The following is a 20989-nucleotide window of genomic DNA, read 5'->3' as shown; positions in this document are numbered from 1 at the left end:
AGGTGGGGAATGTAAAATGCAGAGGAAAGTGCAGGGAAAGGTCCAGTGAGCTCGGCTGTGGACAGTTGTTGGCTTGAAAAAAGTATAATAAAATAGCTGTACATACCGCACTAACAAGCATTATCCGACCAGCCATATTTTATTATAGCACGCGGTTTTTGCATTATTTTTGGGACCAAACGACTTCCGTTTAGTTTAGTATCTCCCGCTGTCCTGGTCCCACGACCAGCCGACTCTTATTAGATTTTCCCACCGCCACTACTGAAGACAGTTGAATTCACATAATGTGACCCTCTCTTCAGATTTTCAGCTTTTTTTTTTTTTTATTGATTCTCAAATCAAGAGCAAATAACTAATATTATAATAATACTAAGAATAACATAGAACTTGTTAAGAAATTCCAGAATTGAAAATTCTTCTCACTAGCAATTCTGTGTTAACCCAAGTGACAATTATGTTATATTTATTCTGTTTGAATTCTTAATTTAGTAACTCTAAAATTAATCTTTTATTGTCATGTATATAGTATTTATTTGTTTTATTATTAATTATTTTTTATCAACCTAATTAATAAATGATACATAAAATGTGATATTAAGTAGGAGACAAACTAAATATCCGAATTGAGTTAGCAATAACCGCACGACATTACTCAATTTGTATGTTACTGGCGTTGTCTAACACGCGAGACGGCGGTGGGTTTCGCTTGCCATTCACTTGGACCTAACTGTATGTAAAATGAATGTTTGTTTTTAAAAAGGGAACTGGGCCGCGCCTTGTCTTCCCTTTCTTTATAAACAATTAACAAATCAAGCAAAACCGCGTCTGGAAAACTTGGTCTGCGCCATTTTAATGAACAGTCATTTGCTACATTACTTTGCCAACTATTACCAAAACGTATTGAAGTTTCCTGTGTATCTTCTCTCCGTTCAACTATGCCTAAACTTCTTGTATAAAAACACCAACTAAGCACAACCTTCTCGTCATTTCAGATTCTTTGACATTTCTAATACTGTTCACATGCAAAACATTCCCGTGGCTTGCTTTCTAAGATCTTCATATATACCGTCCATGTTGATGGTCAGTTTTGTGATTTTCTCTCTAATTGTTGCTTCTGCTGCTAACTTCTACCAAGATTTTGATATTACTTGGGGAGATAGACTTTGAATTCTTGGGCAATTTAAGTGGTGACCCTTACTCTCTGCACACCAATGTATTCACAAATGGCAAAGGTGAAAGAGAGCAACAATTTCACCTCTGGTTTGACCTTACTGCTGATTTTCATGCCTATTCCATCCTCTGGAATCCTCAGCGCATTTTGTAAGCACTGTTTTTTTCCTTCAATCCCAATCATGTTCTTTTCCCTGTCGTTAATTTGCTTAGACTTATAACTTTTTTCCTTGTAATTTCCAGCTTCTCTGTTGATGGCACCCCCATAAGAGAATTCAAGAACTCAGAATCAATTGGAGTGCCATTTCCAAAGAATCAACCAATGACGATGTACTCTTCTCTACGGAATGCTGATGACTAGGCTACAAGAGGTGGCCTTATCAAGACACACTGGACTCATGCTTCTTTCGCCGCTTCTTATAGAAACTTCAAAGCTGATGCGTGTGTCTGGTCTAATGGCATATCTTCTTGTGCTTCAAGTTCACCTTCATCTCCATCCAGCGGCGGCTCCTGGTTCTCACAAGAGCTTGATTCAACAAGTTAAGAAAGGCTGAAATGGGTACAAAAGAAATTCATGATTTACAACTACTGCACCGACGCAAAGAGATTTCCTCAAGGCCTCCCTTTGAAATGAAAAAATCTCCTAAAGAAGCGATTAAATCAACAGATAAATCAGTGTAAACTTATTACATTCAATTATATGCTCTCTGTAGAGCTATTCTTTGCAGTGGTCATAAATAAAAAGACAGATTTGTCATTCTTTATATCAGAAATGTTATAATACGAATTTTATTGGAAAGATGCAGATATGATTTATTATAAATTCAATAAACTTAATGCAAAAAGACTTAAAAAGATTGAGCTCTACTCTTCTAATGTTCTCACAGACCATATCAACGTGATCCGTTTCTAGTCATATTTGCATCTTAATTCATATGATAACTGACACAACATCAATACTATTATTTTAACTTTATTTTGATATTACAGCATAAAGTTTGAGCATGAAATAAACTACAAGCACTACCAAATATACTCTTAAGTACATATTAGCAGTGCGTTACTTTTAAAATAACTATATAGTTTATATCATTGTTTTTTTTCCTTTTTTTTTCTTTTGGGTATTATATATTTCATTCCGTAAGCTCTCATGATGATAACAATAACATATGAAATGTATGCTTATTGATTGTACTATCGATGGTAATGAGAAATATACTAAACTTTTTTCTTGTTTAAAATCTTTTCCCTAAAAGTTCGGTGACCACAGTGCACAAACAGACAAAATAACGGGATCTAAAGCAAGAAACATACGGTGCTTTTACTAAACGAAAATCAAAATGAGCTTAAATCAAAATGAGAAATGAAAATTAGAATAAATTGTTTACTTTAACTGTAGAAATTAAAATTAGAATGAGCTGTATTATTATTGATGTGTTTAATTTGTCTTGAAATCATAATCATAATGAATTAGATTGTCATAAATTACTAAAAAATTCTTAATTAACTATTATTTTATATTTTAATTATTGTGATTATTATTATTTAGAAATCATTATTATTAATTATTAATAATAAAAATATTATTATTATTATTATTATTATCATTAACATTAATATATTAATTATAATATTTTTTTATCAATAGTAATAATAATACATTTTGAAAATCATAATAATAATAATAATAATCCAAATCTTTATCATCAACAACGATAACAACAAATCAGAATCGGATCTGGATCGTAATATCATCGTCGTCGTCGACATCATCATCAGTGATTGTTGCTGCTGCTAGATCGTTGCTGCAATTGCTGCTGCTCAACGGTCAGCGATGACCAATGACGTTGATTTTTGCAATGACAGTTTGGTGAAGACGATGAAAATCGGTGAGGCTTTAATTTACAGCGACTGTTTACTGTTGGTTTTTTTTTTATTTAAATTTTTTTAATTGAATGAAGGTATTTTCAGAATGTTAAAATTTCAATGGAAACAGATTTTTTATTTCCAAACATCAACCATTGAGAATTAGTCTTTCATTCCCATACTTATTTGATAAAATAAATGCTATTAATGATTCCGCCCAATCAGGGAAATAAACACACCAGTATTGTATAACTATACCAAAATTATGATATAAAGTATTGTTATTATATATATGTTTATACTCGTACGGAATCTATGTAAGCACTCGTGGCCACAGCACACTCAGGAGGAGGCCCTTTTGGGAAGCGCTTTGTGTCTGTGCAATAATTATAAATCATGTAATTCTTCTGCACCCACTTGAGTTTCTCTCGGCTTGTTTCATCAAGCTCATCGATCTTCATCCATGCAGAGGATGAAGAATTCGAAGGGCAAGGCGCAGAAATGATTGGACCTGCTGGGTAACGAATGCAAGTTTTGGCATTAAAGTTTCTACAAGAAGCTGTAAATGGAGCTTTTGTCCAATCTGTTTTGACAAGACCGCCTCTTGTTGCCCAGTCATCAGCGTTCCAGAGACTCGAGTGTATTCTCATTGGTTGGTTTTTTGGGTAAGGAATGTTGATTGACTCCAAGTTCTTGAACTCTCTAATCGGTGTGCCATCGACATAGAATCTGAAAACGTTTTTAAACAAAAATGTTAGAGAGCCTTTTTAACCCAAAAGAGCCCAAAGAATATATGAAGTATTAAACCAAAAAAAAGAGACACGTCTAATAAAAAAAAGAAGAGGATTAATTAGTGACTTGAATTGTTGCTTGTTTTCAACAAGAGATGATTAGTGGATTGAAATTCTTACACGATGGTTTTGGGATTCCAGAGAATGGAATATGTGTGAAAATCTGAAGTGGGATCAAACCAGGGATAAAATTGCTGCTCTCTGTCACCTTTGCCTTGTGTGATTACATTTGTGTGAAAAATATAAGGATCGCCACTGAGATTTCCCAAGAACTCAAAGTCTATCTCATCCCATGTTGATCCTTGTGATGACAACTATAACACAGAATTAAAAATAAGCTTACTCTTAAAGAGAAAAACATTTTCGTGCAAGATCACTGGCAGCTTACGCCTTACATAGTAAGATGTGACAGTGCCAGCAGAGTTGCCTGGGACAAGCTTGAATTGCATGTCAATTTTGCCAAATAGATACTCATTCTTGGACTGGAAACCTGAGCCTGTGTCTTTGCCAAGGTAAAGATTGAGGACTTCTCCATCGTTGCGAATCCTGACCTTGTCAATTCCCCATATGATGTCAAAATCTTGATAAAAATTACTAGCTGGTAAAACTAACACAAAAGAGTTAGATAATAAAGCAGACAGCATTATCAGCACTACTAGTGATTTAGCCGCAGCCATTGTGCGATATTTAAAATTTTGTTATAGTTTTGGATTTTTATAGAGACGAAAAGAAAGAAGCGATTTGCCATTTGGAAAAAGAAAAATGAAAATTTTAAGAGATAAGATAGATGATGGGGAAGAGTTAGAGTCAAGGATTAGGCTAGCACTTGTGGGGCAAAGAGCAAGAGCGGGAAACAGATGGCAAAGACTGAAATTAGTGAAAAGAAACTGCGAAAATGCGGATTTATGCATGTCACACAAGTGACAGCCCTAAGCATGGTTTATTAACACGTTGAAATTTTGGCTGATGGGTGCTTTTTGACCACTCTATATAGTTTCCGCATCTACTGACCGGCTGGGCTCAGCCCTATGTGATTAGGATGACTTTGGAGCAGTTTCCGTACTTAGAATAGTCCCAAAATATGCTTAAGAAAATGAGCAGGGTGTTCAAAATCTTATCTTAAGATTAAAACAACAAGTCTTAATATATATATATATATTTCTTCACTTTTCTTTCTAGTAATCTTGACAATACGAAAATTTTAACTAAAAAAGAAGAATTATTTACTTGGTCATGATTCATGAGGAGACATAATGAATCTTATAAATTGAAACCTTTGACTTCAATTGGATCTTGAGTTGCACAACCACGCTAGCTTTTTACATATTGTGTCTAGATATAATCTGTTTATATGAATTTTGAGAACTTCAATTTAGCCTACAATTTGATCTAACTAAATTCAATGGTGCTCATCGTTAATTACTGTTAAATGATAGTAAAGTTTTAGCAAGATGATATGAATATAAAGAGCAAAACAATTTCGGAATAGTTTGAGCTGTCATATTTACATAATTAACTTAACAGCTAATATTTTTATCAAACATTTACACAGTAATAATTAATATTAATAACTTTTGTAGCAACTCAATCCCAAACTTGCCTCTTTTTAATGTTTTGAAATTAAACTTTACCTTTAAATGTGTTGACAGATATTGACTCCTCCAAATTAGCTCCATCAACTGAAATTCACCGCCACGTTTCCCCGACATCTTAGGCGCCAGCATCATTTACACGTGGCAAAAAGATAACTTTACACTTATTTGATAAACACAAAAGTAAAACTTCAATTAATCAAATTAGAAATAATAGCTACCTGATATCCCAAAATATTTGTATGAAGTCACATAAATCTTATCACAACGAACAAAGTAGCTAGCTATCACTTCTATTTGGTTCATTTTTCATCTGCATCATTTTCCTAAGTCCTGCATGAAGGACCAAAAACAGAAGGAGCAGCTGGGGGTTGAAGGGAAAAACCCTAATGGTCAAAACCCTTGTGGAGAAAACCCTAATGGAGAAAGCCCTAAAAAGCAAAGTGACGATGCTTCACTTGTACGGCATCCTGTGAAGAGTACTGGTCATCATCTGATCGCTGATGATTCTTATTTTGATTCATTCCCACCTGGTTACCGATTCAAACCCCACGATGGAGAACTTGTGGTTTATTACTTGCGGAGGAAGATACTGAATCAGCCATTGCCACCAAACCAGATCAAGGTGGTGGAGTTGTATAGGTTTAATCCTAACACACTTACAGGTTAGGAGGGAAAAAAAAGACACTTTTAATTTCTTATTTTCTTAATTTCTGTGTTGTATGTTGTTTTATTGGCACGCATCATATATGATTAATTTTTTTTTAAAAAAAATCTGTTTATTGCTTATTTCTCGAGATTATTATTCATTAGAATGGAAATTTTCTGAGTCTCGTTAGTTAAAATGGTGTAGTTCCTCTTCATTATTCAAATTTTGTAATCTTTGCTTTGGCTTTGAATAGTTGTGGTTTCTCTACTCTTTTTCATGATAGATGTTTATGCCATTACAAATATAATATTACAGTGTATGTTTTAATGTGATGGGATTTTACATCAGATATGATTTTAGATTTAGATGGTATTGTAAATCAGCATATAAAATTTAATCCCCTTATATTCAAAACATTTATAATATGGTCTTTCTTTCGTATTAGTTTGTCTATATTTTCTTCATGATATCTTTATGAAATTTCTTTTATTCTGTCCATTGATGCAATGATTTACAGAAAGGTACAAGTCACTTGGTGAAATGGAATGGTATTTCTTTACACCAAGAGATAGAAAGTATCGAAATGGTCTAAGACCCAATCGAGCTGCTGCAGATGGGTACTGGAAGGCCACAGGAGCAGATAAACCTGTTAAGCACAATGACAGTTTGGTTGGATTCAAGAAGGCATTGGTCTTCTACAAGGGAAAAGCTCCAAAGGGTGATAAGACTAACTGGATCATGCATGAATACATAGTGAATAATCCACCACAGAAACAAAAAGGCCGAAATGATATGAGGGTAGAATGATTTTCCTTGTTGTCCAAATTCATTTTTATTTTATTCTTTTTTTTGGTTTTATTTGACTAATTTCTGCTGCATACATGTCCCTTGCAGTTAGATGACTGGGTTCTCTGTAGGATCTATAAGAAAACAAAGCAGTCAGCGAAAGCTTCTACTCGAAAACGAGAGAATTCAGAGGAGGATCAACAATCAAGAAGCGAAGTTGCAACTCAATCTCAAGATAGTGAACAAATTTCAGTTGACGAAAAGGCTAAAATGCTGCCCAAAACAGAAATTTTCAAGCCTGAAGGCCTTGGAATCTTTGATGTGCCTGATTACTACAACCAGGGAAGATTCTTCAGCGCATATGATAATGTCCTTTTATCTTGTCAGAGTCCATATGCTAATTTTCAGGATGGTCATCAGGGTAATTCTCAGAATTGGCTTCCTTTAGTCCCTCAGTTGGGGTTTCAGCAAATGCTTCATCATAATCCTACGTGGGAGAGCCCTATGAAGCCTGAAGAGTTCGGATATCTGCCGTTTAGTGATCTCCCTTCGGAAGACAATTGTTTTACGAACTTCTAACTCTTTTCATTTTGTGATTCGATTAGTTAATGGTAGCTGACATTAATTGGCATTTATAATAAGTTAGTTAGAGTGTACTTTAGTAGAGGTCGGTTTTCTTGAACTCAATTTTTCTCGCAATTCTGTGTACTTTGATTGTTATTTATATGAATGTCAGCAGCATGGATATTCAAGGAGAGTTGCTATTTCTATGGGTGGTATGCTAAGGCTCCATTTGCTTTAGCTTTTTGGTACTAATTCTGTTACCATTATCAAAATATTTAAAATATTTGTAACTCAACTTTGACAGTACAACTGATTATTTCTCACAGTTTTCAGTTGTAACGCTCTTTGAACAAGATTTTCTAATCACTAAAATTATATACATAGTTTCCTAGAATACCAAATTATTTACGTGACGATCATATTCTTTGTTTGCCTCAAAGCTTGAGTTGTTTCTTTTATCTCTCTTAATTCCAATTCAAGAGCTGTTTTCAGAATTTTTTTTCCTTAAATCCCAATGGAAAAAATGTAACGGAACAATTTTTTATGAATGTAATAAGCCATATATATCACAAAAAGGAGCATAAACTGCACGGCTACTATATATTGTTGAAGCTCTATGATTTTTAAATTCTTTATGAACGATGTACCTCCGATGTACTTTTATTTTTTCTTCTTCTTGTCATTTTGAGATAAATTTTTCTCCTCAATCTCCTTAGATATTGATAACTAAATATTCTTTAAGATAGAGCGCAATGTTTTATCCCTGCCACCACAACCCTATCATAAAGGAGACTAAAAATTTGAGTTGGAGAAACAAGAAACTCAATTCAATCTATAGACATTATGAAGCCGTGTGATATGATGAACTAACGGAGCTGCAGAATGGCCTTTGAAAGTAATGTTAAAAGCTTAAAACCTTTACCAACAAAGTGTTGGCTCCATTGGCAATTGAGTCCCCTTAAGTGGCTTGATTGGGTTTGCTCCCCAGTTCGAGTCGCAGGGAAGTCGCATTTGTTGGGAGAACTTGTGCCTCTTGGTTCGAGCGGGGACTTCTAGTTTGGGTTATGGTACGGGCTTAAAGGTGCCTCCTACAGTTGGGGCCCTCTCCAGGATACCTCGTGGTCAAAAAAAAAAAAAAAGCTTAAAACCTTTTTGAGTTTCCTTTAGCAAATGTCATATGCATTTACTCTTATCAATACACGAGAAAATATAACTTAGAGATTGTTTATTAAACTTTAGCAGTTTCTTATTTGTTTTTGTGATATATGTCTGATTTTCAGACATTTATATTTGAATAGAAAAAATAACTTTTTATATCTTTTATTTGAATGGAAAATGTTTGAATGAAAAATAAATATTATATTACAAAAATATCTTTATAAAATAGTTTATTTCCTCAACTATAAGATTTAATCCTTTTTTGTTTTAATCTATGAGGATATAAATATCAAAGAACCAAGTTTAAGACCTTTTTTTGTTATAAAAATAAATAAGATGTCATTTATAATCAAATATTAAAAACAAGAAATCTAAACATTTCATTTAAATTTTCTAATTTAGATCCATTCAGACTTCTGAAAAATTCAGATTCATTCTGATTTCAGACTTAAAAAAAAATGCTACCTTACTACAAACTAAATTCCAAACTTAGTACCAACAAAGTGTTGGCTCCACTGGTAATGGAGTTCCCTTAAGTGCCTTGATTGGGTTTGCTCCCCAGTTCGAGTCGCAGGGAAGTCGCCTTTGTTGGGAGAACATGTGCCTCCCGGTTCGAGCAGGGACTTTTAGTTTGGATTGTGGTACATGTTTAATAGTGTCTCCCACAGTTGGGGCACTCCCCAAAAGATCTCGTGGTTAAGACAAAAAAAAAAATTCCAAACTTAGTAAATTAATATCAGATTCCAGCCGCAATTCGCAGATGAAATGTCTGAGAACGAAGTTGTGAGAAAATGCAGTCAGAATCGACTGCCATCAATTAACAGGTTCCTTGGGAGGAAACATGTTCAATTTCTTTTTTTTTTTTTCCCAAATTTTAATGTGGAAAATTAATTCGGATGCCGGGGTTAGTCCAACCACTGCACTCATACTGGGCCGTGCGAGTTAATCTTTGGGCCAAGTTCTTAACATACCCATCTTATTTCGTCAATATTTTGGATGACAAAATTGCCCATAACGCCCTACAAGGACCTAACTGCAGAAAATAGGCTGTAGTAAAGTATGCGACTATGCGGTAACAAAACTTTCGGGATGCCTGCGTAAATGACTCCTTGTTACCGCCACAAAGCAGTCACAAAAGGTCATTTGTGACTGCAGAGCGATCACATAAAACTCCTCCTTCTTGTAGTGCCACCCGCAAAATAATCCATGCTAGACCTCCTAATTCTTCATTTTCATCCCTATTATTCAGTTAGCTTGGTTGAAATATATATTTATGAAATTACATGCACCAACTATTTATCCAGAATTACATTAAATTATGTATATAGCTAATGTAAGATCAATTTGGAGAACTAAAAATATGTTAATAAAAATAGAAAATCGGGTCATATCGTCTGTCCTTCTTGTTTATGTATCAATTTTTTTTTTTAAATTCCGCCGAACTATTGCAGCTACAGCGCTCGAAAGGAGCAAATATGTTGGATTATGCTAAGGATTGCATTAAATGAACAAGAAGCTATCCTATATTCTCTCATTTTGCTAAAAGATACGGCAGTAAAATAACTTCTATTCTACTTCTACTTTGAAGAATTTTACTGCTTCTCAATCAACTACATCAGCAGAAACTATCAGATTTCACCACATCAGCTTCAATGCCAGCAACTAAATCACCTCCCGAAAACTGTTTGATAAACCGATCAGTTGGAAAAAGTATCTACTTCACTTAATATTATATAATCCAAAAATATTAGTATAAAATAAGCCCCCATGTATCTGATCACAACAAATATTCTTGTGAGGTCAATTTTATACTTAGAGCAGCGTCTCCTTCAAGTTTCGGTAAAAGTTATCAATGCCAGACCGGAAGCAGGGAGATAAGGACCAAGACCCCAATGGCCATGACCGCAATGGTAAAAACCCTAATGGCCAAGGCCCCAAAGGAAAAAGGCCAATAGATCATATTCATGATGCTTCACCACCAGTTAAGAATCGGATGAATGCTGCTCAGGGTCCTGAGTTCGATGATAGCTTTCCTCCTGGTTACAGGTTCAAGCCTCACGACACAGAGCTTCTAGTTCATTACTTGCGGAGGAAGAGAATGAATGAACCTTTGCCACCAAATCGGATTAAGGAAGTTCACTTGTACAAATTTAATCCTGACACACTTTCAGGTTAAAAATACCCACCACCCCGTTTCTCTTTTTTGTTTCTTTTGTTTTTCTGCAATTGCCTTGCTGGTAGTTTTCTTTAAATTAAATAATGCACTTACGCATATTAAGTTCTTTCTTTTTCTTGAGTTCATTTGGTTATTAATTAGAGTGTAACTTCTTGAGTTTCTTGAAATAGTTTAGTTTCTTGAGTTAGAAGTGTTTCCTTTGCGTTCGTTGTACATATGGTCTCATAACTTGATTTGTTTTCGTACTTTGGTAATGTTCTTAGTGCTTTTCTTGAGTTCATTTGTTATAGCAGTGGGAATTTCTTGAGTTTCTTGACATAAAATGGTTTGCTCTTCAGTTTCTTGAGTCAAAAGTTACTTCTTTGCGTTGTTGAATGGTGATTTAATTTTCTACGTATGGTCTCGTAGTTTGGTACTCGGTATGTACCCAAAACAAAGACCAAAAATATTGATGTTGATATTGTTCCGTATTCCAAATAATGAATCAGGAAGTATAAGTTTTTTATTTTTTATTTTTTGGGTGATTGATACGACGATGATTCTGTATTAATAATGCACAGAAAAGTATAAGCCTTTTGGTGAAAATGAATGGTACTTTTTTACTCCAAGAGAGAGAAAGTACAAAAACGGGACAAGACCCAATAGAGCCGCTGGAGATGGATTCTGGAAGGCTACCGGAGCTGACAAACCTATCAAAAACGACGAAGTTGTCGTTGGATTCAAGAAGGCATTGGTCTTCTACATGGGAAAACCCCCAAGGGGAGATAAAACTGAATGGATAATGCATGAATTTAGATTGGAGGGTCCTCCAAGGACCAGAATCAGCGGAGATGACATGAGGGTAACTAAATTTTGTGGTTTCTTTCAGTATCATATGTGAAGTGTTCCAGCGATTTTACAATGTTGGTTTGCTGATGAGTTTTGCTTTTATATATTTTGTTGATTGCAGTTAGATGATTGGGTACTCTGTAAGATATATAAGAAAAGGGACCAGGATAGATCTAAGCTGTCGTCTTCAAGACCTTCAACTTCGCAACGGGATGATTCAATTTCAGGCCAAGATGATCCACAATCAGACACTGAATTTCAGGATAATGGAGCCATTGATATGGGAGTTGAAGACTCTGCTACGCTGCCCAGTGAAATTTTCATGCCTCACGGTCCTGAAGGTCCTCGAATCATTGATATGTCTGGTTGCTACAATCAGGGAGGATTTCTCAATTCATATGATGATACTTTTATTTATCATCAGAGCCACTTTGTTAATCACGATGTCCCATATTCTCAAGGCAGGGTTCCTGAAATGCCTAATTACAATGTTCCATATGCTCAAGGCAGGATCACTGGAATGCCTAATCACAATGTTCCCTATTCTCAAGGAAGGCTCCCTCGATTGGCTATTCACGATGTTTCAGATTCTCAAGGAAGGTTCCCTGGAATGACTAATCAAAATGTTTCGATTTCAGTTTCTCAAGGAAGGTTCCCTGCAATTGTTCCATATTCGTATAACAATCCTTTGGGGCAGCGCTCTCCATGGACTCAACATCTAATGATTCCTACTGCTAATCAGAATCCTAATGAAGCTGCCGAATCATCAGCAGCAGCAGCAAGGGCAAGACCTTTCCAGGCATATCCTCGTCAACATATGTTTACTACTTCAAATCGGAATCCTAATCAACCTGCAGAATCATCATCAGCAGTAGCAGCAAGACCTTTCCAGACATTTCCTCATCAACATATGTTTGCTACTTCTAATCAGAGTTCTAATCAAGTGGCAGAATCATCATCAGATGGAGCAGCAAGACCATTTCAAGCTTTGGAGAGCGATATGAAATTTGAACAGTTAAATGAATGCCCCCCAGATGATTTTTTGAAGGACCCTTCTGATGACAATTGCTTTGATCCGGATTATCATAACTCGGGGAAATTCTAACTCTGCCATTTTGTCATCCTCCAATGGTCGATGATGACTGGCTTTGATAGATTTGTTGATTGAAACAGAAGTCATATTTACTACTAACTTTGTGCTTTATGTGAACGTTTCTATTGATTTTTCTTTAGGACTACTAATGGATTATTTTCTTAGATGAATTTATTTTCTATTTTAGTTGTGGACCCAATTTCTCTCACTGTGCAAGTGCCTCATGTTGATAGATTTTAAATTTGTCTTGATTGCCATGCTAATTTTTAAATAAGGTGGATGTGGGTATCCTTTTATAAATCACACTGATTCATAAATCCTATTCCTGATTCCCATGTCATTAAAAGTATAGATTTTTGGTTTGTTTTGATATATGCCATGGGGGATCCAGTTGAAATTCTTTTGGTTCAATTATAATGGTTATGAGTTGCCCATTTGGTTACTTTATATTTTGTTGACATAGGGTTACAAGCTTCTGGCAGCTGCTGTTTCTTCTGGATATATATAATGCTATTACATTTTCCATGGGGTATGCCCTATTTTTTCAGCCTTAAAAACTTTCATGGTCTCCCTCGATGTTTTCAGAATCCTAAGAGGGAAGTGGGGAAATCTAATGCTACAATATAGTAAATCCAAAACCATTTCTCTTTGATCTGGCAACTTCTGGGTGTCCACTAGAACATACTAGAAAACAAATTTTCATGGAAGTGGCATCGCATTATTTGTCGGTGGATATGCCAAATGCTCAGGAGTAGGTGGAAATAACCTAGGAAGCAAGTAGCAACTATGCTCATCTCTCCTGTAAAATAATGCCCGCAAGCAATTTGACTGGCTTAAAGTTATGACAAAGATGCCCATTTTCAATGTGCACTTGTTTTTGCTATCCAGCTGTTCAGTTCTCAACTCACCCCACCAACCAACTATACATTTCAATATTTAGCGAACATTCGATGCACTAACCGGCAGCTCCAATAAATAGCCTGGAACTCAGTATTCTCAAGTGCGTCAAACTAAAGTTGCATAACGCTCCTGAAGTCAATGGCTTGCTATTCTTATTCTGCTTATCCAATTTTCTTGTTCTCTTTTATTGTCACAAGCTCTTTCATTGTTGCAAATACTGGTAATTTTAACAAAGATGTTGATATTACATGGGGTGATGGCCGTGCCAAGATTCTCAACAAAGGCAAGCTTCTTACTCTGTCTCTCGACAAAGCATCTGGCTCTGGCTTCGAGTCTAAGAATGAATTTCTCTATGGAAAATTTAATGTGCAGCTCAAGCTCGTTCCCAACAACTCTGCTGGCACTGTCACTGCCTACTATGTAAGCTACTTAATGAAAGATTCTTGTTCCCTTTCACATATAATTTGCTTATCAGTCGTCACGTCATTATGCTGATACATAGACTTGCTACGGTGCAGCTAAAATCTCCAGGGGCATCATGGGATGAAATAGACTTCGAATTCCTGGGGAATTTGAGTGGCAACCCTTACATTGTTCATACTAATGTCTACACACAAGGGAAAGGTGACAGAGAGCAACAATTCTACCTCTGGTTTGATCCCACCGCCGATTTTCACACCTATTCAATCCTCTGGAATCCTAGTCACATTGTGTAAGCACATACACAACCCTGATGTGAGCGAAATTCAAAACCTGGATTTAATTTTATCAAGCTCCCATTAACTTTTAATTACATTTTCTTTTTGTTCAGCTTCTATATCGATGGTAGACCCATCAGAGAATTCAAGAATCTTGAATCATTCGGCATTCCGTATCCGAAAAAACAATCAATGAGAACGTATGCTAGCCTGTGGAATGCCGATGACTGGGCTACAAAAGGAGGACTGGTGAAAACAGACTGGTCTCAGGCTCCCTTCATTGCTTCCTTCAGAAACTTCAATGCAAAAGCTTGTGTTTGGTCCAATGGAATATCTTCTTGCAGCTCAAATTCCACAACTAAAAATACATGGTTTTCACAGGAGCTTGATTTTTCAAGCCAAAGGAAGCTAAAATGGGTGCAGCAAAATTACATGGTTTACAATTATTGCACAGACACAAGTCGGTTCCCTCAGGGCCTCCCCCAAGAATGCACCCTCACCAACAAAAATTAGGATGATGAATTTTTCTAATCCATTCAATGTTTAGAAATTCCCCTTTCAATTCTTTCTTCTACTTCTTTTCTCAATAGGGTTTGTTGATTGCCATCAATCATGTAACAGAAGAATATTGCTTCCCACTTGATGCATCTAAATAATAGTCTTTGAATAATGAATGATGTAGGATGGTTGCATTAAAATTTATGTGTCTTTTTATTTTTTCATTTTGGACTTCGGTTGCCATCCTCATCATTTGATAATTGTTCTGCAAAGTAATATAATATATTATTATACATGCCAATTATCAAGAAGAAATAGGTAGGAATTGATATTAAGGGCCCCTCAGGTGCCTGCTCGGCCCAAATGAAATGGGCTTTTGGCTATCCCAAACTTCTTCTAAGGATAACTGCACAAAATTTAACAAAGTTGATTATTTTCCTTAAATCGAACAATATTCAGATTTTGTTCAGTTTCAATTACCTTGAGAATTTTCTTTCCTAACTCATGCAGACAATCCATAATCTCATTTCGTCATGGCTTTTATCCAAGTCACATGTAGCCGCCCATGCATGGGGAAATTGTATGCTACATTGAAAATTTATACGGTTGTGATACTGCTCACGGGAAACATGTCACCAAGTGTTAAGAAAGACGAGTTATAATACGTAATTAACTAATCATTGAACCCAAAGCATGCACCAACAATGTCCTAATTTGTCTCAAAGACTTGTTTATTAAGAAAGCATCCTGGTTTCTCTCCCTTTTTTTAATAAAGAATCAAAGCTCTGTATCTCAGCTTACTGTTGTAAGAAAATTAAAAAGTACAAACAAAGAGAAAGAATACAATACAACATAATCTGTTCCCCGACTCTTGAGGTAGTTAATGGAAAGTGGGAAACAATGTATTTAACAGCATTAATTTCAATAAAAGGATGATATTCTGGTTTGTTTTTAAGGATAGATTGTATTTGAGTAACAATGTTTTAGATGATATATCACCAGCTGGTCTTTTGTATCATAGTCATCTAATGGACCCCAGTTCCTTGACCTGATCCTGTTAACAAGTACGACAATGACTAACCGACCGTCTGTCAAATGCTTGAAAGAATTTGACGCGGGATTGAGCCCCAGGGACCATGGTGGTGGAATCGGCAGAAGCAAAAGTACAACCTAAACCGGTGTCTACATAGATATGTGCGAGTACCGGATAATCATGATCACAATTCAAGATCAAGTGGGCATGCATGCGGGCACCGAACCCCATTTGGAATTTGGGGCCATGTCACATAATCTGTCTGCAAATGAGAAACAGCCAAATTTTCCTCTCTTTCAATTCATGGCACAGCCAGCTGTTGACAACTTTGCACTTTCAGAAACGGCAAACATGAAACAACCATCCAAACGCACCCTCTTCTTCACTCTTCTTTTGTCCATTTCTATACTCCAATCCCCTATATAATATTACATTACATCCATGCAAAACTAGTAATAATTTATGCACTATTCAGTATAGCGAGCTCCAGTTCCCAAAATCCTGAAAGATATGGGTTCTGATTCGTTTGGGATGATGATGTGTATTTTTGTTGGGTGTTTAGCTGCTGTTTCTGCTGGTAATTTCAATGAGGAATTTGATATCACATGGGGAGATGGTCATGGGAAAATATTCAACAACGGCCAGCTGCTTACTCTCACTCTCGACCGTTACTCTGGCTCAGGCTTCCAGTCCAAGAAACAATACTTATTCGGCAAGATTGATATGCAACTCAAGCTTGTCCCTCGAAACTCTGCTGGCACAGTCACTGCTTATTATGTAAGCTTTTCTTTTTATCGACACCTGCTGTTTCATTGATTTCTTTGCACGACGTTTATTAATAATAATTATGAGAGTCTTTGAGCGAGGTTGTAGCTACGCTCACAAGGACCAACATGGGATGAGATAGACTTTGAATTCTTGGGAAACCTGAGCGGTCAGCCGTACACAGTTCACACAAATGTGTACAGCCAAGGCAAGGGTGATAGAGAGCAGCAATTTCACCTCTGGTTTGACCCCACAGTCAACTTTCACACTTATTCAGTTCTCTGGAATCCTCAACGCATTGTGTAAAGTCCATTTCTCTCTTATTAGTATGTCATTCGCTTCTACAATTTTATTGACTTGTGTTGTTCAATTAATTGCATTTTTTCAGCTTCTCTGTTGATGGTATCCCAATTAGAGAGTTCAAAAACCTGGAGGCTATAGGCGTTCCATTCCCAAAGAATCTGCCAATGAGAGTATACTCATCTCTTTGGAATGCTGATGACTGGGCTACAAGAGGTGGGCTAATCAAGACGGATTGGAGCCAAGCTCCTTTCACTGCTTCTTACAGAAACTTCAAGGCTGATGGTAGCCGTGCCTGGCTCTTGCAACAAATGGATTCCACAAACCAACGGAGGCTTTACTGGGTGCAGAAGAATCACATGATTTACAATTACTGCACTGACACCAAGCGATTTCCCCAGGGCTTTCCCAAAGAATGCGCCGTCCATTAAAGCTGGCTGTTTCAAAAACTTTAGTGCCTAGGTACAGGAGCTGTATTGTATAATGTTAAATGATAAAAATTAGTAGTTAGGAATGGCTTGAGCACTAGGCGAATTAGTTTCGTATTTTGGATATCTATTTATTAATACAATAACAATATTTATTTTAAGATTTTAATTTTTTTAAGTTGCATATAAATTGTAGAATAAATTAATTTTTAGGCATCTCCCTATTATTACTCCTATTCATAATTATCTATATATTTAATAATCTTTACTTTAAAAGTAATGTTTTTATAAAAAAAAAATATGATTTTTATGGTATAATAATGTTTGTAACCCTTTGAAACCTTATTTGGTTAATAATTACAAAAAAAAATTCAATGTTTTCCCTTTCCCAAAAATAATTACTCTATTAAAATTATAAATGTTAGATTTTAAAACATTTAGTATTCTATTAACTCTATTTCAAACTTCAAAAAACTTCAAAACTAATAGATATTGAATCAATGATATTCAACTAAAAAAATTTTTTTCTCTCATATCTATAAGGAAAATTATTTTGATCTTCTCTATAAACTTCATTGTCATCATCTAACGTCTTACCATCATAAAATGTTCTCATGATAAACATTTTAATGACATAAATAATTAAATATCATTCAAAAAATTAAGTAATTCGATACTATAAAAAATAAACATTAAAAAGAAAAAAGAAAAACAATTTGCTAAGTTGACACAAAATAAAAGTTGATTGGATCTCCAAGGATCTCATATTCGGTTGACATTTTGAAGCCCAGATTACACAAATAAAGGCCCAATTCTCCTTTGCTCTCACAAAGAGCACAACCGTTTTTCTTTCCAAAGAAACGGCCCAACTTCAATCGACTTAAAAATGCTGTGGATTGTAGGACTGGATTTCGCGGTGCTTCTTCAATGGATTGTATTTAACCTTTTCCACGTCGTTTTGATCATCAAATAGAAATATAGAATGCTTCTAAGTTGTTGACCACCTGCCACCCGCGTGCTCATATTTAAATGGTGATCATCGTATAAGAACATAAAGTTCAAACTTGTGATCGATAATTACAATTATTTTCCTAATACTAAATAATGTTTTATAATGGATCAGTATTGACTTGTAATAATGGTGGTAAGTAGATTGTGACATAATCAAGTTGACAAATGGCAACATCAGTTAATTAATAATTAAGTTGCAAATGCCGCTTTTTTTAGTTATTTACTTGCTCTGATTACATAATCAAATTTGACCCACACGAGGATAAAGCCGCAGCCACGAATTATTAAAACTTTTTTTAAATATACCCCAAGGCGGACGCGGCTTAAAAAGGAGGGGCTGTGCTGTGCATGATTCGCCCATTCAAGTCATTATTCTCTAGAAACTTTCGTAAGGATAATGAAGTTGGGTCCCCGGCGTTGCTGCCCCATGGAAGCTGTGAACTCACTGGATAAAGGGTGCGTGAGAATTGAAATTTTCCCACAGCGACAGTCTATACTCGGGCTTTATACGTACAATAATTCAAAGAAATGTTGACTAGTGTATATTTAGTCTAAAATTTACAATTACGTTATTGACTGTAATAAATACGTTGGGTACATAAGGTAATAATATATTAGAAAAAAAAAAAGAAATGTCCTAAAATTAGAGTCGGTTTAGAAAAGTAGTGCATTTACTATTTTCTTATTTTAATTATAAAAAATGGACATTTTGTGGATAGTTGGCACCCCTTTGAATCATTTTTAAGAGTTGAGTGTTAAAGTTCTCCATGTATATAATGAATGTTGATTTTCTTTCAAATATTTAGAAATAAAATAAACTTATTCTAAACTCAAATATTCAGAGTGCACACTAACATAATGGCTCTAAGTAACTCTTTTGAACTAAACAAATGGTTCATGAACCGTCAACGTGGCATACGTCAAGCGCTTGATCAATGAAGCTCAACAGGCAACCAACACGTTAGGAGTCAAGTGTCCAATCTGTGAGCGATCAACAGTTGCTGTCACGGACGTTTATGTTCAAAATACCATTCTTTAGCTACTAATTAACCTACATATAAAAATAATAAATGTGGGCTACTTTTATATATTGATCTAATTTTAGGCTATTTCTATAAATGGTGCCTCTAATTTTCTTCTCATACGTATTTCACAATCAGTGGACGAATAGAAGGGTGTCCCACCAAAGAAAAAAAATCTCTCTATAAATATTATCGTACGATTCTACCCAATCGATGGATCCTAACTTTTTCGGAGTACTTTTTGTAGACGCGGTCCAAGTATACGCAACACGATTGGTGAACGGCGGTGACAATATATGGAGTCGGCTTGCTAGCTCCTTCTCCCTTTGGTTATGTACGTGTTTGGTGAGCGAAAGAGAAAGACTATATATGTGGTCCAAGGTTTATCATAATTAAGTGTCAAAATCCAGCTATCTCCAGCTCATTTTCCTCAACCAATACGAAGACCACGAAGGGGATCCTTCCACACACGACACCTCCCCCCCCCCCCAGAAAAAGAGAGCACCAATTTCTCCTCTGGTGTGACCCCACGGCTGCTTTCCACACCTATTCCGTCCTCAGGAATCCACATCGCATTGTGTAAGCATTTTCCTTAAATCCTACTATGTTTGCCTAATTTCCTTCGCATTAATCAATTCTGATAGACTTACGAGTTTTTGCCTTGAAATTTCCAGCTTCACAGATGATGGCACACCCATAAGAGAATTCAAAAACTCAGAATCAATTGGAGTGCCATTCCCAAAGAATCAGCCAATGAGAATATACTCTTCTCTTTGGAATGCTGATGACTGGGCTACGAGAGGTGGCCTTGTTAAGACAGATTGGACACATGCTCCCTTCACTGCTTCTTACAGAAACTTCAAAGCTGATGCTTGTCTCTGGTCTAATGGAAAATCATCTTGCGCTTCCTCTAAGTCCAGAAGCAGAGCCTGGTTTTCGCAGGAGCTTGATTCATCAAGTCAAAACAAGCTGAAGTGGGTGCAAAAGAATTACATGATTTACAATTACTGCACTGACACAAAGCGATTTCCCCAGGGTCTCCCTGTAGAATGCAGAACCGCTTAGAGAAGTTGCTAAATCAACAAACCTAGGTACAGGAGCTGTATTGTATAATGTTAAATGATAAAAATTAGTAGTTAGGAATGGCTTGAGCACTAGGCGAATTAGTTTCGTATTTTGGATATCTATTTATTAATACAATAACAATATTTATTTTAAGATTTTAATTTTTTTAAGTTGCATATAAATTGTAGAATAAATTAATTTTTAGGCATCTCCCTATTATTACTCCTATTCATAATTATCTATATATTTAATAATCTTTACTTTAAAAGTAATGTTTTTATAAAAAAAAAATATGATTTTTATGGTATAATAATGTTTGTAACCCTTTGAAACCTTATTTGGTTAATAATTACAAAAAAAAATTCAATGTTTTCCCTTTCCCAAAAATAATTACTCTATTAAAATTATAAATGTTAGATTTTAAAACATTTAGTATTCTATTAACTCTATTTCAAACTTCAAAAAACTTCAAAACTAATAGATATTGAATCAATGATATTCAACTAAAAAAATTTTTTTCTCTCATATCTATAAGGAAAATTATTTTGATCTTCTCTATAAACTTCATTGTCATCATCTAACGTCTTACCATCATA

The 20989-nt window shown here is 35.5% G+C and overlaps 5 protein-coding genes and 1 pseudogene across 6 annotated transcripts; 5 read left to right on the top strand and 1 right to left on the bottom strand.

The window, feature by feature from the left end:
* Positions 1–998: 998 nt before the first annotated feature.
* LOC112095569 lies at positions 999–1844 on the top strand (annotated as a pseudogene).
* A 21-nt stretch (positions 1845–1865) lies between these two features.
* LOC18054149 (probable xyloglucan endotransglucosylase/hydrolase protein 23) lies at positions 1866–4504 on the bottom strand. Of its 2 annotated transcripts, XM_024177682.1 has the most exons (4): positions 4223–4504; positions 3948–4141; positions 3376–3765; positions 1866–1900 (listed from the first exon to the last, which is right to left on the bottom strand). In XM_024177682.1, the coding sequence occupies exons 1-4, from the start codon at positions 4502–4504 to the stop codon at positions 1867–1869; spliced, it is 900 nt and encodes a 299-aa protein (XP_024033450.1). In that variant the 3' UTR covers position 1866. The 2 variants fall into 2 exon arrangements, with proteins under 2 accessions (XP_024033450.1, XP_024033449.1); XM_024177681.1 differs by lacking the exon at positions 1866–1900 and having other exon boundaries at positions 3333–3765.
* Positions 4505–5720: 1216 nt separating this feature from the next.
* Positions 5721–7512, top strand: LOC18054148 (NAC transcription factor 29). Its single transcript, XM_006453348.2, has 3 exons — positions 5721–6084; positions 6586–6866; positions 6963–7512. Exons 1-3 carry the CDS (start codon positions 5757–5759, stop codon positions 7431–7433), a joined length of 1080 nt encoding a protein of 359 aa, XP_006453411.1. The 5' UTR covers positions 5721–5756; the 3' UTR covers positions 7434–7512.
* Positions 7513–13669: 6157 nt separating this feature from the next.
* Positions 13670–14919, top strand: LOC18054146 (xyloglucan endotransglucosylase/hydrolase protein 22). The gene is made up of 3 exons (XM_024178556.1): positions 13670–13993; positions 14092–14285; positions 14385–14919. The coding sequence occupies exons 1-3, from the start codon at positions 13712–13714 to the stop codon at positions 14782–14784; spliced, it is 876 nt and encodes a 291-aa protein (XP_024034324.1). The 5' UTR covers positions 13670–13711; the 3' UTR covers positions 14785–14919.
* A 1368-nt stretch (positions 14920–16287) lies between these two features.
* LOC112101622 (xyloglucan endotransglucosylase/hydrolase protein 24-like) lies at positions 16288–17323 on the top strand. Its single transcript, XM_024192377.1, has 3 exons — positions 16288–16579; positions 16676–16869; positions 16956–17323. The coding sequence occupies exons 1-3, from the start codon at positions 16313–16315 to the stop codon at positions 17296–17298; spliced, it is 804 nt and encodes a 267-aa protein (XP_024048145.1). The 5' UTR covers positions 16288–16312; the 3' UTR covers positions 17299–17323.
* A 2218-nt stretch (positions 17324–19541) lies between these two features.
* LOC18054145 (xyloglucan endotransglucosylase/hydrolase protein 22) lies at positions 19542–20406 on the top strand. The gene is made up of 3 exons (XM_006453345.2): positions 19542–19673; positions 19774–19907; positions 20003–20406. Exons 1-3 carry the CDS (start codon positions 19542–19544, stop codon positions 20391–20393), a joined length of 657 nt encoding a protein of 218 aa, XP_006453408.2. The 3' UTR covers positions 20394–20406.
* Positions 20407–20989: the final 583 nt, after the last annotated feature.

Source organism: Citrus clementina, unplaced genomic scaffold (genome assembly GCF_000493195.1).
Source record: "Citrus clementina cultivar Clemenules unplaced genomic scaffold, Citrus_clementina_v1.0 scaffold_1, whole genome shotgun sequence".
Lineage (NCBI taxonomy): Eukaryota > Viridiplantae > Streptophyta > Magnoliopsida > Sapindales > Rutaceae > Citrus > Citrus x clementina.
This window is presented reverse-complemented; position numbering and strand designations above follow the sequence as displayed.

What these genes read in the sequence shown, in the direction of transcription:
- LOC18054148 (XM_006453348.2), top strand. Translation starts at nt 5,757, where the DNA reads ATGAAGGACCAAAAACAGAAGGAGCAGCTGGGGGTTGAAGGGAAAAAC. An exon ending in TAATCCTAACACACTTACAG is followed by an intron (nt 6,085 to 6,585) that starts GTTAGGAGGGAA and finishes AATGATTTACAG; the next exon opens with AAAGGTACAAGTCACTTGGT. An exon ending in AAGGCCGAAATGATATGAGG is followed by an intron (nt 6,867 to 6,962) that starts GTAGAATGATTT and finishes TGTCCCTTGCAG; the next exon opens with TTAGATGACTGGGTTCTCTG.
- LOC18054146 (XM_024178556.1), top strand. Translation starts at nt 13,712, where the DNA reads ATGGCTTGCTATTCTTATTCTGCTTATCCAATTTTCTTGTTCTCTTTT. An exon ending in GCACTGTCACTGCCTACTAT is followed by an intron (nt 13,994 to 14,091) that starts GTAAGCTACTTA and finishes GCTACGGTGCAG; the next exon opens with CTAAAATCTCCAGGGGCATC. An exon ending in TGGAATCCTAGTCACATTGT is followed by an intron (nt 14,286 to 14,384) that starts GTAAGCACATAC and finishes CTTTTTGTTCAG; the next exon opens with CTTCTATATCGATGGTAGAC.
- LOC18054145 (XM_006453345.2), top strand. Translation starts at nt 19,542, where the DNA reads ATGGATCCTAACTTTTTCGGAGTACTTTTTGTAGACGCGGTCCAAGTA. An exon ending in TTTGGTTATGTACGTGTTTG is followed by an intron (nt 19,674 to 19,773) that starts GTGAGCGAAAGA and finishes ACCAATACGAAG; the next exon opens with ACCACGAAGGGGATCCTTCC. An exon ending in AGGAATCCACATCGCATTGT is followed by an intron (nt 19,908 to 20,002) that starts GTAAGCATTTTC and finishes TGAAATTTCCAG; the next exon opens with CTTCACAGATGATGGCACAC.
- LOC112101622 (XM_024192377.1), top strand. Translation starts at nt 16,313, where the DNA reads ATGGGTTCTGATTCGTTTGGGATGATGATGTGTATTTTTGTTGGGTGT. An exon ending in GCACAGTCACTGCTTATTAT is followed by an intron (nt 16,580 to 16,675) that starts GTAAGCTTTTCT and finishes GCGAGGTTGTAG; the next exon opens with CTACGCTCACAAGGACCAAC. An exon ending in TGGAATCCTCAACGCATTGT is followed by an intron (nt 16,870 to 16,955) that starts GTAAAGTCCATT and finishes GCATTTTTTCAG; the next exon opens with CTTCTCTGTTGATGGTATCC.
- LOC18054149 (XM_024177681.1), bottom strand. Translation starts at nt 4,504, where the DNA reads ATGGCTGCGGCTAAATCACTAGTAGTGCTGATAATGCTGTCTGCTTTA. An exon ending in GCACTGTCACATCTTACTAT is followed by an intron (nt 4,142 to 4,222) that starts GTAAGGCGTAAG and finishes TCTGTGTTATAG; the next exon opens with TTGTCATCACAAGGATCAAC. An exon ending in TGGAATCCCAAAACCATCGT is followed by an intron (nt 3,766 to 3,947) that starts GTAAGAATTTCA and finishes AAACGTTTTCAG; the next exon opens with ATTCTATGTCGATGGCACAC.